Source organism: Coregonus clupeaformis, chromosome 8, assembly GCF_020615455.1.
Source record: "Coregonus clupeaformis isolate EN_2021a chromosome 8, ASM2061545v1, whole genome shotgun sequence".
Classification (NCBI taxonomy): Eukaryota; Metazoa; Chordata; class Actinopteri; order Salmoniformes; family Salmonidae; genus Coregonus; species Coregonus clupeaformis.
In genome coordinates this window covers 41,511,891-41,525,671 of record NC_059199.1, presented here as the reverse complement: position 1 = coordinate 41,525,671, position 13,781 = coordinate 41,511,891, and the positions used below count along the sequence as shown (strand labels likewise).

At 46.5% G+C, this 13,781-nt stretch overlaps 1 protein-coding gene across 1 annotated transcript in view; it reads left to right on the top strand.

Annotated features, from left to right (window-relative positions):
- Positions 1-13,781, top strand: part of rftn1a (raftlin, lipid raft linker 1a) — a 52,205-nt gene that overhangs the window by 5,630 nt on the left and 32,794 nt on the right. The window contains exon 2 of the mRNA XM_045222013.1: positions 4,448-4,613. Within this exon, the coding sequence (XP_045077948.1) occupies positions 4,466-4,613 (148 nt within the window). The 5' untranslated portion in view covers positions 4,448-4,465. The remainder of the gene's footprint in view (positions 1-4,447; positions 4,614-13,781) is intronic.

The window sequence follows — 13,781 nt, the reverse complement described above, 5'->3', positions numbered from 1 at the left end:
GAGAGAGGGCTACTGTATGAGAGACACATGGACACAGAGGGGAAATGTAAGGAGGGAGACATGGTAGGGAAAGGGAGTGAAGAGGGTGAATGTAGGGACAGGGGATGGAGAGAATAGAAGAAGAGAGGGGGAGTGTAAGAGGGAGGGAGAAAGGGAGTAGATGGTGAATGTAGGGATGGGAGTGATGGAGACAGACAAGAAACAAACCTAGTGAGGAGAGGAGAGAGCTGAGTGAAGGACAGGAAGAAAGGAAGAAGGGAAGGGGATGAATGACAGCCAGTGTCTGTTATGTGAAGGTGCCGGTTCCCATGGCGATACTTTGTCTCTGTGCGATGATGCTCGTGGACCGGAGAGTCTGGAGGAGGCTAGGGCTGTCTGGAGGTTTCTCACCCCTCCTCTCATTCTCTCCCTGCTATTCTCTCTCTCTCTCTCTCTCTCGCTCTGGAGAGAGCGCTTGAGAGGGGGGAGATGGAGTTAGAGAGTGAAGCAAGAGAGTATCTCTCACTACATCTTTCCCCCTCTCAATCTCTCTCTCCACCCTCTCTCTCTCTCTCAAGATCACAGCCCAAAGATGAGTTTCCTCTTGTAGTTATTGAAAATGAAAGCATGTTCTCCATGGCCCGTGTAGCTCAGTTGGTAGAGCATTGCGTTTGCAATGCCAGGGTTGTGGGTCTAATTCCCACGGGGGGCCAGTATGAAAGAAAAAAAAATGTATGCACTCACTCGCTCTGGATAAGAGCTAAAATGTAAATGTATGAATTTACCTGAATGAGTAAGGAGAGAAAACAATCTTGAGGAAGAGTGGAAGATGAATTATGTGAATGCGTCTAAAATGTTGTTCATTCATAGCTGTAAAGGCCCAGTGCACTACTTCCCTCGTTGCAGACGGCTATATCAGTTCGCTAATACAGGACTAGTAAAAATATATACACTGCTCAAAAATAAAGGGAACACTAAAATAACACATCCTAGATCTGAATGAATGAAATAATCTTATTAAATACTTTTTTCTTTACATAGTTGAATGTGCTGACAACAAAATCACACAAAAATTATCAATGGAAATCAAATGTATCAACCCATGGAGGTCTGGATTTGGAGTCACCCTCAAAATTAAAGTGGAAAACCACACTACAGGCTGATCCAACTTTGATGTAATGTCCTTAAAACAAGTCAAAATGAGGCTCAGTAGTGTGTGTGGCCTCCACGTACCTGTATGACCTCCCTACAACGCCTGGGCATGCTCCTGATGAGGTGGCGGATGGTCTCCTGAGGGATCTCCTCCCAGACCTGGACTAAAGCATCCGCCAACTCCTGGACAGTCTGTGGTGCAACGTGGTGCAGTCTGTTGGTGGATGGAGCGAGACATGATGTCCCAGATGTGCTCAATTGGATTCAGGTCTGGGGAACGGGCGGGCCAGTCCATAGCATCAATGCCTTCCTCTTGCAGGAACTGCTGACACACTCCAGCCACATGAGGTCTAGCATTGTCTTGCATTAGGAGGAACCCAGGGCCAACCGCACCAGCATATGGTCTCACAAGGGGTCTGAGGATCTCATCTCGGTACCTAATGGCAGTCAGGCTACCTCTGGCGAGCACATGGAGGGCTGTGCGGCCCCCCAAAGAAATGCCACCCCACACCATGACTGACCCACCGCCAAACCGGTCATGCTGGAGGATGTTGCAGGCAGCAGAACGTTCTCCACGGCGTCTCCAGACTCTGTCACGTCTGTCACATGTGCTCAGTGTGAACCTGCTTTCATCTGTGAACAGCACAGGGCGCCAGTGGTGAATTTGCCAATCTTGGTGTTCTCTGGCAAATGCCAAACGTCCTGCACGGTGTTGGGCTGTAAGCACAACCACCACCTGTGGAAGTCGGGCCCTCATACCACCCTCATGGAGTCTGTTTCTGACCGTTTGAGGAGACGCATGCACATTTGTGGCCTGCTGGAGGTCATTTTGCAGGGCTCTGGCAGTGCTCCTCCTGCTCCTCCTTGCACAAAGGCGGAGGTAGCAGTCCTGCTGCTGGGTTGTTGCCCTCCTACGGCCTCCTCCACGTCTCCTGATGTACTGGCCTGTCTCCTGGTAGCGCCTCCATGCTCTGGACACTACACTGACAGACACAGCAAACCTTCTTGCCACAGCTCGCATTGATGTGCCATCCTGGATGAGCTGCGCTACCTGAGCCACTTGTGTGGGTTGTAGACTCTATCTCATGCTACCACTAGAGTGAAAGCATTCAAAAGTGACCAAAACATCAGCCAGGAAGCATAGGAACTGAGAAGTGGTCTGTGGTCACCACCTGCAAAACCAGTCCTTTATTGGGGGTGTCTTGCTAATTGCCTATAATTTCCACCTGTTGTCTATTCCATTTGCACAACAGCATGTGAAATGTATTGTCAATCAGTATTGCTTCCTAAGTGGACAGTTTGATTTCACAGAAGTGTGATTGACTTGGAGTTACATTGTGTTGTTTAAGTCTTCCCTTTACTTTTTTGAGCAGTGTATATTCTTTTGATATATATTTTTGTATTCTGATTTCTCAGGGGTTGCTACTTCCCGTGGCTATGTGTTCATTAGACGTTTTTAGGCAAGCATGCTACGCTCTGCTGCACACACACACACTTTATCACCACCAGTGAGTTGTAAATCTGTGACTCTATGCAGTCCGTTTTGCTTGTTAGTTGAGTTAATGTCTGTGTCTGTGCTGCTGTGAGCATGAAGGGACCTGGTGTCATTATACACTCTGATCTGGCTGAGGTTGGTCCACATTCTGCTCAAACACACACACACAGAGTTATCACAGCATCTCTGTGTGACTTTAACCTCATACACACACACTGTCGTCTCCGTGCGGCTCTAACCAGCCATGTCTGGCGGGGATATTAACGTAACCGCGGCGACAGTCTGAGCGTAGCAACGCTGTCACAACGGATTAGCCTGACGATGCTTCGCTCCACCCAACTGACTTCTGGAGCCTCCGCTCCTCTCCTCTCCTGTTTTCTCCCTCACATCCCCTGTCCTCCTCTCTAAACCCTCATCTACTCCGCTCCTCTCTTCTCCTCTGCCTTTCCCCTGCTTTCTCTGCTCTACTCTTTTCCTTAACTGTCATCCCTAGTTCCTTAACTGTCATCCCTAGTTCCTTCGTTCTGCTTCTTTTCTCCTCTATGGTTCTATACTGTGCTCTACACTTTTACCCTTTATCAGCATGTCTTCTCCTTTCCTCCTCCCCTCCTTTTTTTTCTCCCCTCCTTTCCTCCTCTCCCCTCCTTTCCTTTCCTCCCCTCCTTTCCTCCTCTCCTCTCCCCTCCTTTCCTCCTCTCCCCTCCTTTCCTCCTCTCCCCTTCTTTCATCTCCCCTCCTTTCCTTCTCTCGTCTCCTCCAGTCCTAATGTCGTCATGGTCGACAGGGCAGGGAATCAGTCTCATTTCTGCTTTAATTCATTCTGATCAAACATGTCGCTCCCAGTCGCCCAGATTTGATTACCGGATGGCCGTATCCGAGGCGACCAGGCATGTAATGGTTGACACATTCATATTCCTCTATTATTGGTGTGTGTACGTGTGTATGGTTGTGTGTGCGTGAGTGTGTCTGTGTGTTTGTGTGTGTGCCTGTGTGTTTGCCTCTGTGTACATGCTGGACTGCCTGTGTGTGTGGTTGTGTCTGCGTGCCTGTGTGTGTGTGTACATGCGTGTCTGTGTGTGTTTGGCAGGCAGACGTAGGGTTTAATGCTCTAATGTAACACCTTGTCTTGAGAAAAATAATTAGCTTAAAGAAAAACTTGTTGTATATATAGTCTATGACTGTTGTATATTTAGAAACAAGTTTTTCTTTAAGCAAATTATTTTTCTCTCGCACTCCATCTCTTTTCTCTCTCTCTCCATCTCATTCTCTCCCTCCTCTCTCTCTCTCTCTCTCTCTCTCATATCTCCCCCTCTCTCTCACTCATCTCTATTCTCTCTCACTCCTCTTTCTCTCTCTCTCTCCATTTCATTCTCTCCCCTCCTCTCTCTCTCATCTCATTCTCTCCCCCCTCTCTCTCACTCCATCTCTGTTCTCTCTCTCCCTCCTCTCTCTCACTCCATCTCTGTTCTCTCTCTCCCTCCTCTCTCTCTCTCTCTCTCTCTCTCTCTCTCTCTCTCTCCTCATTCTCTCCCCTCCTCTCTCTCTCATCTCATTCTCTCCCCCCTCTCACTCATCTCTGTTCTCTCTCTCTCTCTCTCTCTCTCTCTCTCTCTCTCTCATCTCATTCTCCCCCCCTCTCTCTCTCACTCCATCTCTGTTCTCCCTCCTCTCTCTCTCTCTCTCTCTCTCTCTCTCTCTCTATCTCATTCTCTCCCACACTCCATCTCTGTTCTCTCTCTCCATCTTATTCTCTACCCTCCCTGGCTTTCTCTCTTCCTTTCAATCTATCTCCTCTTTCTCTCTCTATGTCTCTCCCCCCAGCCCTCTCCCTGCAGGGTCATGGGCTGCAGGCTTCCTAAGCTGCGGAGGGCGGGGGAGGAGAGGAGTCCCGGGAAGATTTTCTCCACCCTCCGACGGCCGCAGGTGGAGACCAAGGTGGGCGTGTCCTACACCTACCACTTCCTGGACTTCCTGCTGGGGAAGGAAGGTATGGAATACGGACAGACACACACGCACACACTCTTCTAGATCCAGTAGTCAATTCCAATTTCACCCTTAGTCATCAGAACAGATTAGACAGGAGTCCATTTGGAATCCATCCAGATTTATATGAAGTGGCTAGAAGTCTACTTTGGAATTCTGTTGCTCTTCAGGACCAGGGTTGACATTTATACTGTCACCATCCCAAGATTCAGCTGTAAAGTACAGACTAATCCATGCCCTCTCCCTGCCTCTGAAAACGAGAGGGCGATGAGAGAATACTGTAGTTTAAGTTTTGTGCAGTGTTTAGGGAATGGTTTGTGTCTGTGTCTTGTGTGAGAGTTTGTGTGTGTGTGCGCAGCAGTGTTATGGGAGTGTTTGATGAGAAGCCCCAGGAGGCTGCTAGGTTCTAAATATACTAATTCTGCTATTGTGACAGAAGGGATTGTGCAGAGAGAGTGAAAATAAAGAGTTGGGGAGAGAGAGAGAGTGTAATAGAGGGTTATGTTTCTGGATTGTTAAATCTCACTGTTTGTCCATGTTAAGATTCATCTTCCTTCACCTTGTATTTAGGAATGGATGCAGGAAGTTTAGTCAAAGTCAATTGTTGAATTTGCTACATACTCAGAACTTTCAGCAGCCAGCCCAGTACAGTGGTTGCATCCCAAATGGCACCCTATTCCCTTTAAAGTGCACTACTTAAAGGGCTCTGGTCAAAAGTAGTGCAATATAAAGGGATTAGGTTGCTATTTAGAACCACCACTAGCACAGGAAGTCATGACCAACCAGACAACAGCTCTGAATTCTGCCACCTCCGTTTCTGATAAGCTCATTATGAGATAGATGGGAGCCTACTTAGAGCAACACACATGCATAGTGTACTGTAGACGCACATGTACACACACATACTCATGCGTCACACGCGCACACACATTCCCACACGCGCGCACACACACACACACACATGAACGCACACATACAAAACCTCATTTTAAAACACTCAAGCTCACGTGCATACATACATACAGTGAGGGAAAAAAGTATTTGATCCCCTGCTGATTTTGTATGTTTGCCCACTGACAAAGACATGATCAGTCTATCATTTTAATGGTAGGTTTATTTGAACAGTGAGAGACAGAATAACAACAAAAAAATCCAGAAAAACGCATGTCAAAAATGTTATAAATAGGTATTTGACCCCCTCTCAATCAGAAAGATTTCTGGCTCCCAGGTGTCTTTTATACAGGTAACGAGCTGAGATTAGGAGCACACTCTTAAAGGGAGTGCTCCTAATCTCAGCTTGTTACCTGTATAAAAGACACCTGTCCACAGAAGCAATCAATCAATCAGATTCCAAACTCTCCACCATGGCCAAGACCAAAGAGCTCTCCAAGGATGTCAGGGACAAGATTGTAGACCTACACAAGGCTGGAATGGGCTACAAGACCATCGCCAAGCAGCTTGGTGAGAAGGTGACAACAGTTGGTGTGATTATTCGCAAATGGAAGAAACACAAAATAACTGTCAATCTTCCTCGGCCTGGGGCTCCATGCAAGATCTCACCTCGTGGAGTTGCAATGATCATGAGAACGGTGAGGAATCAGCCCAGAACTACACGGGAGGATCTTGTCAATGATCTCAAGGCAGCTGGGACCATAGTCACCAAGAAAACAATTGGTAACACACTACGCCGCGAAGGACTGAAATCCTGCAGCGCCCGCAAGGTCCCCCTGCTCAAGAAAGCACATATACAGGCCCGTCTGAAGTTTACCTATGAACATCTGAATGATTCAGAGGAGAACTGGGTGAAAGTGTTGTGGGTCAGATGAGACCAAAATTGAGCTCTTTGGCATCAACTCAACTCGCCGTGTTTGGAGGAGGAGGAATGCTGCCTATGACCCCAAGAACACCATCCCCACCATCAAACATGGAGCTGGAAACATTATGCTTTGGGGGTGTTTTTCTGCTAAGGGGACAGGACAACTTCACCGCATCAAAGGGACGATGGACGGCGCCATGTACCGTCATATCTTGGGTGAGAACCTCCTTCCCTCAGCCAGGGCATTGAAAATGGGTCGTGGATGGGTATTCCAGCATGACAATGACCCAAAACACACGGCCAAGGCAACAAAGGAGTGGCTCAAGAAGAAGCACATTAAGGTCCTAGAGTGACCTAGCCAGTCTCCAGACCTTAATCCCTTAGAAAATATGTGGAGAGAGCTGAAGGTTCGAGTTGCCAAACGTCAGCCTCGAAACCTTAATGACTTGGAGAAGATCTGCAAAGAGGAGTGGGACAAAATCCCTCCTGAGATGTGTGCAAACCTGGTGGCCAACTACAAGAAACGTCTGACCTCTGTGATTGACAACAAGGGTTTTGCCACCAAGTACTAAGTCATGTTTTGCAGAGGGGTCAAATACTTATTTCCCTCATTAAAATGCAAATCAATTTATAACATTTTTGTCATGCGTTTTTCTGGATTTTTTGTTGTTGTTCTGTCTCTCACTGTTCGAATAAACCAACCATTAAAATTATAGACTGATCATGTCTTTGTCAGTGGGCAAACATACAAAATCAGCAGGGGATCAAATACTTTTTTCCCTCACTGTACATACATACATACACACAACAGTTTTCAGGCTAGGGAGTATTGTCATCTTGTCTCTAGACAGACAGGCATGTCATTTATATGGTAAATTCATTGATGCCACCTGAGCTCCTTACGTCTGCATAGCAGTGCTCTGCTGTGGTGATAAAGACAGATACTCTCAATATGTGGCTGTTTTTGTTTGTGTATATATTTGTGTGTGTTTGTGTGTGTGTCATGGAGAGAGACCAAGAGAGCGAGTGAAGGATTCCTGAAGGATTATCTGATTTTGTGGAGATTCATTCCCAGCAATGGGATTTATTTGTGTGTACTCGTGTGCGTGTGGGAGTGAACACGTGTGTGTATATGTCAGAGAGACACAGTGTGTGTGTGTGTGTGTGTGCACGTCCATGTGTGTGTGTGTGCGTCCAGTGAGGAATCGGCCTGTCTCTCAGTCTGACATTGAAGAGAACCCACGGTCAAATTCACGGTTTAATTACATTTAGTTTCCATTAGAAATATTATTTCTCCCTCTGTGACTTCATGACTCCAACACAGTAATGAAAAATAAATAACCATGTCTGTGTGCTCATATCCATTCAGACTATCTATACCTAGATAATGTATGTTACATTTATTTATTCAGTCAGACACATTGGCTTGGCTGGGGATGTTATCCTCCAAGGCAACAGAGAGACCACTTGGACCATTTTTACCATAAATCAACCACTGGGTTTGTCCAAAATGGTGCCCTACTCCCTCTCTAGGAGTAACACTGGCAGAGCTGTTTGTTTTATTCCTTCAACTATCTGCTTTATTACATCATCGTCTCAAATTACACACTATTTCCCCTTTAGTGCCCTAATAAGTGCACTATATAGGGAAAAGGGTGCCATTTGGGATGTAGCCATTGACAGACCAGTGTGACCAGTGAGTGGACTCTGCAGACTACCAAAGAAAAGAGAGAACTCGTTGGCAGAAGAGGTTGATGAAGGAGGGAGCGAGATCGTGGGGGTGATAGAGGGAGAGATTTTAAAAAATGGGAGGTAGGTCGCTCTGATGGAGGGAGGGAGGGAAATAAAGGGAGGGAGAGGCCATTAAAGGAGAAAAAGAGTGGGAGCGAGAAGGTGAGAGAGGAGGAGAGAGAGGAGGAGAGTGAGAGTGGGAAAATGAGTCAGGTGTGATCACACTGTGACTAAAGCTTCTCTCCTCAACTGACACACTGGGGCTCTGAAGTCAGCTGATGAGTTTTAGACCATGTAGAGAAAGAAACACACTTCTTATTCTGACTGATGAAGAACATGAAGGCTTTAAAGCCCATCAATCAGGATAAGAGCTTCAGTTGGTGCGTGTGTCTGTCTGTCTGTCTGTATATCTGCTGTGTTCGCCCATGTGTGCGAGAGAGAGTAAGATACACTACATTACCAAAAGTATGTGGACACCTGCTCGTCAAACATCTCATTCCAAAATCATGGGCATTAATATGGATTTGCTCCCCCTTTTGCTGCTATAACAGCCTCCACTCTTCTGGGAAGGCTTTCCACTAGATGTTGGAACATTTCTGCGGGGACTTGATTCCATTCAGCCACGATCAGTAGTGAGGTTGGGCACTGATGTTGGGCGATTGGGCCTGGCTTGCAGTCGGCATTCCAATTCATCCAAAGGTGTTCGATGGGGTTGAGGACAGGGCTCTGTGCAGGCCAGTCAAGTTCTTCCACACCGATCTCGACAAACCATTTCTGTATGGACCTCTCTTTGTGCACGGGGGCATTGTCATGCTGATACAGTAAAGGGCCTTCCCCAAGCTGTTGCCACAAAGTTGGGAGCACAGAATCGTCTAGAATGTCATTGTACGCTATAGCATTAAGATTTCCCTTCACTGGAACTAAGGGGCCTTGCCCGAACCATGAAAACAACCCCAGACCATTATTCCTCCTCCACCAAACTTTACAGTTGGCACTATGCATTCGGGCAGGTAGCGTTCTCCTGTCATTCACCAAACCCAGATTTGTCCATCGGACTGCCAGATTGTGAAGCGTGCTTTATCACTCCAGAGAACGCGTTTCCACTGCTCCAGAGTCCAATGGCGGCAAGCTTTACACCACTCCAACTGACGCTTGGCATTGCGCATGGTGATCTTAGGCTTGTGTGTGGCTGCTCGACCATAGAAACCCATTTCATGAAGCTCCTGACGAACAGTTCTTGTGCTGACGTTGCTTCCAGAGGCAGTTTGGAACTCGGTAGTGAGTGTTGCAACCGAGGACAGACCATTTTTACGCGCTTCAGCACTAACCGGTCCCGTTCTGTGAGCTTGTGTGGCCCACCACTTTGTGGCTGAGCTGTTGTTGTGCCTAGACGTTTCTACTTAAGTGATAATGCCCGAGAAGCCGGTGTTTGGAGGAGATATTGGCATGGGTGTTGTTAGGGCCGAGACGGAGTCGTCGAAGGCCGGCAAACCGTGCCAATATATCTGACAATCACTGGTTTCACTTCAGACTGAAGCTGGAAATACTTCAAACTATCTGGACTTCGTTTCATTTGACCTGTTTTCTATTGATAGTTCTTTGTATATATCCATAAAAATGATGCTGATTCATGATTTCGACTGGCTGAGAAAAGCTGCCTGCCGGTCTGTCTCCTCCCAACTCCTGACATGTTCATTACTATGGGACAGCTGGGGATCGAATTTGAATATTTAAACAATGTTGCAAATGTCAGAGAGACAGACAGCAAGGTTTATACAAATCTCCACTGTTGAAAACTAAATCTTAGTCTAAAAGAAATGAGATAATGTCTAGATGCTTTTTATAGTGGAGAGCGTGGATTGCGCAGTCAGAGGGAATAGAGTAAATAGTTCCTGTACCCGTCATTGTTCCTGTACCCAAGAAAGCAAAGGTAACTGAACTAAACGACTATCGCCCCGTGGCACTCACCTCTGTCATCATGAAGTGCTTTGAGAGACTAGTTAAGGATCACCTCTACCTTACCTGACATCCTAGACCCACTTCAATTTGCTTACCGCCCCAATAGCTCCACAGACGATGCAATCGCCATCACTCTGCACACTAACCTATCCCATCTGGACAAGAGGAATACCTACAGTGAGGGAAAAAATTATTTGATCCCCTGCTGATTTTGTACGTTTGCCCACTGACAAAGAAGTGATCAGTCTATAATTTTAATGGTAGGTTTATTTGAACAGTGAGAGACAGAATAACAACAACAAAATCCAGAAAAACGCATGTCAAAAATGTTATAAATGGATTTGCATTTTAATGAGGGAAATAAGTATTTGACCCCCTCTCAATCAGATAGATTTCTGGCTCCCAGGTGTCTTTTATACAGGTAACGAGCTGAGATTAGGAGCACACTCTTAAAGGGAGTGCTCCTAATCTCAGCTTGTTACCTGTATAAAAGACACCTGTCCACAGAAGCAATCAATCAATCAATCAGATTCCAAACTCTCCACCATGGCCAAGACCAAAGAGCTCTCCAAGGATGTCAGGGACAATATTGTAGACCTACACAAGGCTGGAATGGGCTACAAGACCATCACCAAGCAGCTTGGTGAGGAGGTGACAACAGTTGGTGCGATTATTTGCAAATGGAAGAAACACAAAAGAACTGTCAATCTCCCTCGGCCTGGGGCTCCATGCAAGATCATTGTTGCAATGATCATGAGAACGGTGAGGAATCAGCCCAGAACTACACGGGAGGATCTTGTCAATGATCTCAAGGCAGCTGGGACCATAGTCACCAAGAAAACAATTGGTAACACACTACGCCGTGAAGGACTGAAATCCTGCAGCGCCCGCAAGGTCCCCCTGCTTAAGAAATCAAAGGTCCCCCTGCCAATGAACATCTTAATGATTCAGAGGAGAACTGGGTGAAAGTGTTGTGGTCAGATGAGACCAAAATTGAGCTCTTTGGCATCAACTCAACTCGCCGTGTTTGGAGGAGGAAGAATGCTGCCTATGACCCCAAGAACACCATCCCCACCGTCAAACATGGAGGTGGAAACATTATGCTTTGGGGGTGTTTTTCTGCTAAGAGGACAGGACAACTTCACCCCATCAAAGGGACGATGGACGGGGCCATGTACCGTCAAATCTTGGGTGAGAACCTCCTTCCCTCAGCCAGGGCATTGAAAATGGGTCGTGGATGGGTATTCCAGCATGACAATGACCCAAAACACACGGCCAAGGCAACAAAGGAGTGGCTCAAGAAGAAGCACATTAAGGTCCTGGAGTGGCCTAGTCTCCAGACCTTAATCCCATAGAAAATCTGTGGAGAGAGCTGAAGGTTTGAGTTGCCAAACGTCAGCCTCGAAACCTTAATGACTTGGAGAAGATCTGCAAAGAGGAGTGGAACAAAATCCCTCCTGAGATGTGTGCAAACCTGGTGGCCAACTACAAGAAACATCTGACCTCTGTGATAGCCAACAAGGGTTTTGCCACCAAGTACTAAGTCATGTTTTGCAGAGGGGTCAAATACTTATTTCCCTCATTTAATATGCAAATCAATTTATAACATTTTTGACATGTGTTTTTCTGGATTTTTTTGTTGTTATTCTGTCTCTCACTGTTCAAATAAACCTACCATTAAAATGATAGACTGATCATGTCTTTGTCAGTGGGCAAACGTACAAAATCAGCAGGGGATCAAATACTTTTTTCCCTCACTATATGTAAGAATGCTGTTAATTGACTATAGCTCAGCATTCAACACCGTAGTACCCTCCAAGCTCATCATTAAGCTCGAGGCCCTGGGTCTGAACCCCACCCTGTGCAACTGGGTCCTGGACTTCCTGACGGGCTGCCCCCAGGTGGTGAAGGTAGGAAACAACACCTCCACTTCGCCGATCCTCAACACTGGGGCCCCACAAGGGCGCGTGCTCAGCCCACTCCTGTACTCCCTGTTCATCCATGACTGCGTGGCCAAGAACGCCTCCAACTCAATCATCAAGTTTGCAGACGACACAACAGTAGTAGGCTTGATTATCAACAATGATGAGACAGCCTACAGGGAGGAGGTGAGGGCTCTGGGAGTGTGGTGCCAGGAAAATAACCTCTCACTCAGCATCAACAAAACAAAGGAGATGATCGTGGACTTAAGGAAACAGCAGAGGGTGCACCCCCCTATCCACATCGATGGGACCGCAGTGGAGAAGGTGGAAAGCTTCAAGTTCCTTGGCATACACATCACTGACAAACTGAAATGGACCACCCACACAGACAGTGTGGTGAAGAAGGCACAACAGAGCCTCTTCAACCTCAGGAGGCTAAAGAAATGTGGCTTGGCTCCTAAAACCCTCACAAACTTTTACAGATGCACAATTGAGAGCATCCTGTCAGGCTGTATCACTGCCTGGTACGGCAAATGCATCGCCCGCAACCACAAGGCTCTCCAGAGGGTGGTGCGGTCTGCCCAATGCATTACGGGGGCAAACTACAAGCCCTCCAGGACACCTACAGCACCCGATGTCACAGGAAGGCCAAAAGGATCATCAAGAACATCAACCACCCGAGCCACTGCCTGTTCACCCCGCTATCATCCAGAAGGCGAGGTCAGTACAGGTGCATCAAGCTGGGACCGAGAGACTGAAAAACAGCTTCTATCTCAAGGCCATCAGACTGTTAAACAGTCATCACTAGCACATTAGAGGCTGCTGCCTATAGACATAGACTAGAAATCCCCTGCCACTTTAAGAAATGGAACACTAGCCACTTTAATAATGTTTACATATCTTGCATTACTCATCTCATATGTATATATTGTATTCTATACTATTCTACTGTATCTTTGTCCATGACGCTCTGACATCGCTCGTCCATATACAGTGGGGAGAACAAGTATTTTATACACTGCCGATTTTGCAGGTTTTCCTACTTACAAAGCATGTAGAGGTCTGTAATTTTTTATCATACAGTGGGGAAAAAAAGTATTTAGTCAGCCACCAATTGTGCAAGTTCTCCCACTTAAAAAGATGAGAGAGGCCTGTAATTTTCATCATAGGTACACGTCAACTATGACAGACAAATTGAGATTTTTTTTCTCCAGAAAATCACATTGTAGGATTTTTTATGAATTTATTTGCAAATTATGGTGGAAAATAAGTATTTGGTCACCTACAAACAAGCAAGATTTCTGGCTCTCACAGACCTGTAACTTCTTCTTTAAGAGGCTCCTTTGTCCTCCACTCGTTACCTGTATTAATGGCACCTGTTTGAACTTGTTATCCGTATAAAAGACACCTGTCCACAACCTCAAACAGTCACACTCCAAACTCCACTATGGCCAAGACCAAAGAGCTGTCAAAGGACACCAGAAACAAAATTGTAGACCTGCACCAGGCTGGGAAGACTGAATCTGCAATAGGTAAGCAGCTTGGTTTGAAGAAATCAACTGTGGGAGCAATTATTAGGAAATGGAAGACATACAAGACCACTGATAATCTCCCTCGATCTGGGGCTCCACGCAAGAGCTCACCCCGTGGGGTCAAAATGATCACAAGAACGGTGAGCAAAAATCCCAGAACCACATGGGGGGACCTAGTGAATGACCTGCAGAGAGCTGGGACCAAAGTAACA